The sequence below is a fragment of the Sinocyclocheilus rhinocerous genome, unplaced genomic scaffold, assembly GCF_001515625.1.
Source record: "Sinocyclocheilus rhinocerous isolate Xijiao unplaced genomic scaffold, SAMN03320098_v1.1 scaffold3545, whole genome shotgun sequence".
Classification (NCBI taxonomy): domain Eukaryota; kingdom Metazoa; phylum Chordata; class Actinopteri; order Cypriniformes; family Cyprinidae; genus Sinocyclocheilus; species Sinocyclocheilus rhinocerous.
The window spans coordinates 419-3,648 of record NW_015634617.1 but is presented as its reverse complement, the minus strand read 5'-3'; the positions used below and the strand labels follow the sequence as shown (position 1 = coordinate 3,648).

Sequence of the window (3,230 nt, the reverse complement as noted above, 5' to 3'; positions counted from 1 at the left end):
TTTTTTTTTTTTTTTTGGAAAGTTTCCGGAAATTTACCGGAAATTTTCCACCCCTTTGCAACCCTAATAAATACTATATAGACATTAAAAAAATGGCAAAAACACACACAAAAATACTAAAACTTTAATAAATTAAAGTGCAAAAACAGAAAAACTAAAAATAAAATCTAATTCAAAATAACAACAAAAATGCAAATGTAGTATATCAATGATACTAAAGCAACACTCTTCCTAGTATCAAAGGCAGTTTATTTATGCAGGTGTAAGTGTAAATTCATCTAAATGCTACTGCAGATGCAGTTTCTCTGCCAGCTTTGCCGTGTAAATGTGTCTTTAGAAACGTTAAAGGTAGGGTAAGTGGTTTCTGGTAGCCAATGTTGACATTTGAAATCACTATTTTGATAGCTCCGCCTCACACATACGTACGCAACCCAGGCAACGGATTAGTTCTGTGAAACAAAGCAAAACTGGAAAGCTGATCCGATATTTACACGGGACCTACTTCTTGCCTTAAAGGTGCTGTATGTAAGTTTTTGACTCTTGGCTGGACTGTGTTCATCAGCTCCTCAAGCAGTTCCCCTGCCTCTTCGAGTTCAACGAGGCCTTTCTGGTATGTCAGCATAATGTGTACCATTATGGTATTAAAAAGTAAACGCGTTACTTTTTATAATAGGGTCAAAGACGTTAAGATGTCCGCATCAAAAGAAATTTACAAAAGTGCTTTTATGTCCATAGAAAGCACATTGAATGTAAGTAAAGTGTCTACTTTTAAGGTTTCAAATAAGTTTTTGGAGAATAAAATGTCAAAATTTTGAACATGATCTTTACTTAATATCCTAATGATTTTTGGCATAAAAGAAAAATCGATAATTTTGACCCATACAATGTATTGTTGGCTATTGCTACAAATATACCCCAGCGATTTAAGACTGCTTTTGTGCTCCAGGGTCACAAATCCTCAGTTTATATGACCTGTAGGTCTCATCCAGATGTTGTTGTTGTTGTTCAGTTTTACACTGATTGTATTTCCAGGTGAAGCTGGTTCAGCACACATACTCCTGTCTGTACGGTACGTTCCTGTGCAATAACGCGAAAGAGCGCGAGGCCCGTAACGTCTATAAACGCACCTGCTCCATCTGGTCGCTCCTGCGCAACGGCAACAAGAACTTCCAGAACTTCCTCTACATCCCCTGCCATGATATGGTCAGCGCACCTCCAAACACACACAAAACACTATAAAGCACGCCTTTGGATTGGTTCAGAGAGGATTTATGCTGCATTCACATCCTGATAATAATTGTGCTTCCAACTGCAGACTCTAAAAAAGGGGTTTTAGCCAATTAGGTGTCTTAGAGCTGAACAAATACTATTTATATTTACTTTAGAAATTTTCATATCTTTTTAAGATTTGATTAATATCTCAGTCTTTTCCAGATTGGATATTGCCATTTTAAAATTCACAGATATTTAAAGGTTTTCTGTGACTGTGAGAACCCTGTTTAAAAGACGCATTAAACTTTCTCATTTGTTGTGCTTTATTTATGTAATGCCCAGTAAATGCAGTGTTACTTTTTTGATATGTCTATATAGTTTTTAATTTTTATTTCATATTTTAGTGCATAAAGTTAAACTAAGCAAAAATGATAAATCTTGCCTTGGCAACTAGCTGAAATAAAATAAAACGTTATATTTTTATGTCAAGTAATGGAAATGGTTTTAATGGTTTTAATTAACTATATGATACATATGCTACATTTATTTTAAGACATTGATTTGTGTCACGTCTAAACACAAACTCATAATTACTTTAAACAAGATCCATGCACTTTTTGATTAATTATAAGCTTTCAACGAGAGACTCGGTTAACATTTTTGTTTTTCCAAAAAAGCAATTTTAGCCAATTAACAAAAACAGTTTATATTTACCAGAGAAATTTCCATAACTTTTTAAGATTTTGTTCATTTCTGTGCCTTTTACAGATTGGAAATCACTGTTTTAAAAATCACAGATATTTGAAGGTTTTCCAAGACTGTGAGAAGCCTGTTTAAAAGAAATTCACATTATTTCCCCCCCTCATTTATTGTGTTTTGTTTACGTGATACCTCTGGTTGAATGCAGATGCTGAGTTGTTGTTGTGGTGATGTCGGCAGGTTTTGCAGCCGGTCTGTCACACGCGAGCGCTGCAGCTGTGGACGGCTGTGTATCTGCCGTCGTCCTCGCCGTGCACCGCGGCTGAAGATGCCATGGAGATCTACCTGAGCCCTTCGGCCGGAGGAGAGGAGTTCAGCTCGCGCTCCCTCGACAGGTGACCATTCATTTCATTACAGTGCTAAAAATGCTGCACAATTACATTTGCTCACATATTGCTTCACTAAATCTTTATCTGGCCACATTCCAAACAACTTTCCTGAAAGTAATATCCTGATGTATTTCCTTCTCTACAATCAGATTCCAGCACACTTGCTGCCAGTAAATTACAGATTGCAGGATTTTTTTTATACTGATCCTGTTATATATATATATTAGGGCTGGGCGATATAGCTAAAAAATGTATCAACGATATAATGTTTCATATCGTTCGGTATCAATAATTATTGACATTTTTTATAACCTTTTTTAAAACAAAGAGCAATAGAAAAAAGGTTTAAATTTAACCACTGTATTTTTAAATTAACATTTTAAATAAAAATTTATTGAAACAAAAAAACAAATATTTTTTGTTTTAACAATCAAGCACAAAATAAAAATTAAACATATCTAATTTCTAATGTTTTATATGCAGATTAAATAGGTCTTAAAGAAACTTTTGTCTTGTCTTCCGAGGGTGCAATGAGCAAAATAATGCAGCGCATTTAAATTATCAACGCAAGGAAGTAACTCTATTAAAAAAAACGTGCATTACGTCTAAATTAAGTCATAAAAATCAAATGTAATTTCGTAAATTGCATAAACAATTATGAACAAAACAGCATCATGTATTTATGCATTGCTTAATCCAAAGAGCCGAAGCGCCATTCACACAGATTGCATTTAAAATATGAGACGAAGTGAAAAGGAATAAACCTCCACAACTTTGTGACGTGTTTTCTAAAAGTTTAAACTGTTTTAACTGTGCATGGCTTTCTATACATCTCTTGTGAGAGACGTGAGTGCAGCAGTCATATTTGTTCGTCTAAAAAATGCTCTGAATATGCGTTCTGTGTGAATGGCTTGGTTTCGGTTTTAACCT

General features: G+C 34.7%; 1 protein-coding gene across 1 annotated transcript in view; it reads left to right on the top strand.

Annotated features, from left to right (window-relative positions):
- Positions 1–2,306, top strand: part of LOC107745942 (myotubularin-related protein 4-like) — a gene marked incomplete at its 3' end in the record, with an annotated part of 37,521 nt that extends 35,215 nt beyond the window's left edge. Inside the window, exons 13-16 of the mRNA XM_016559978.1 lie at positions 338–348; positions 531–610; positions 1,033–1,203; positions 2,152–2,306. Of these exons, the coding sequence (XP_016415464.1) occupies positions 338–348; positions 531–610; positions 1,033–1,203; positions 2,152–2,306 (417 nt within the window). The remainder of the gene's footprint in view (positions 1–337; positions 349–530; positions 611–1,032; positions 1,204–2,151) is intronic.
- Positions 2,307–3,230: the final 924 nt, after the last annotated feature.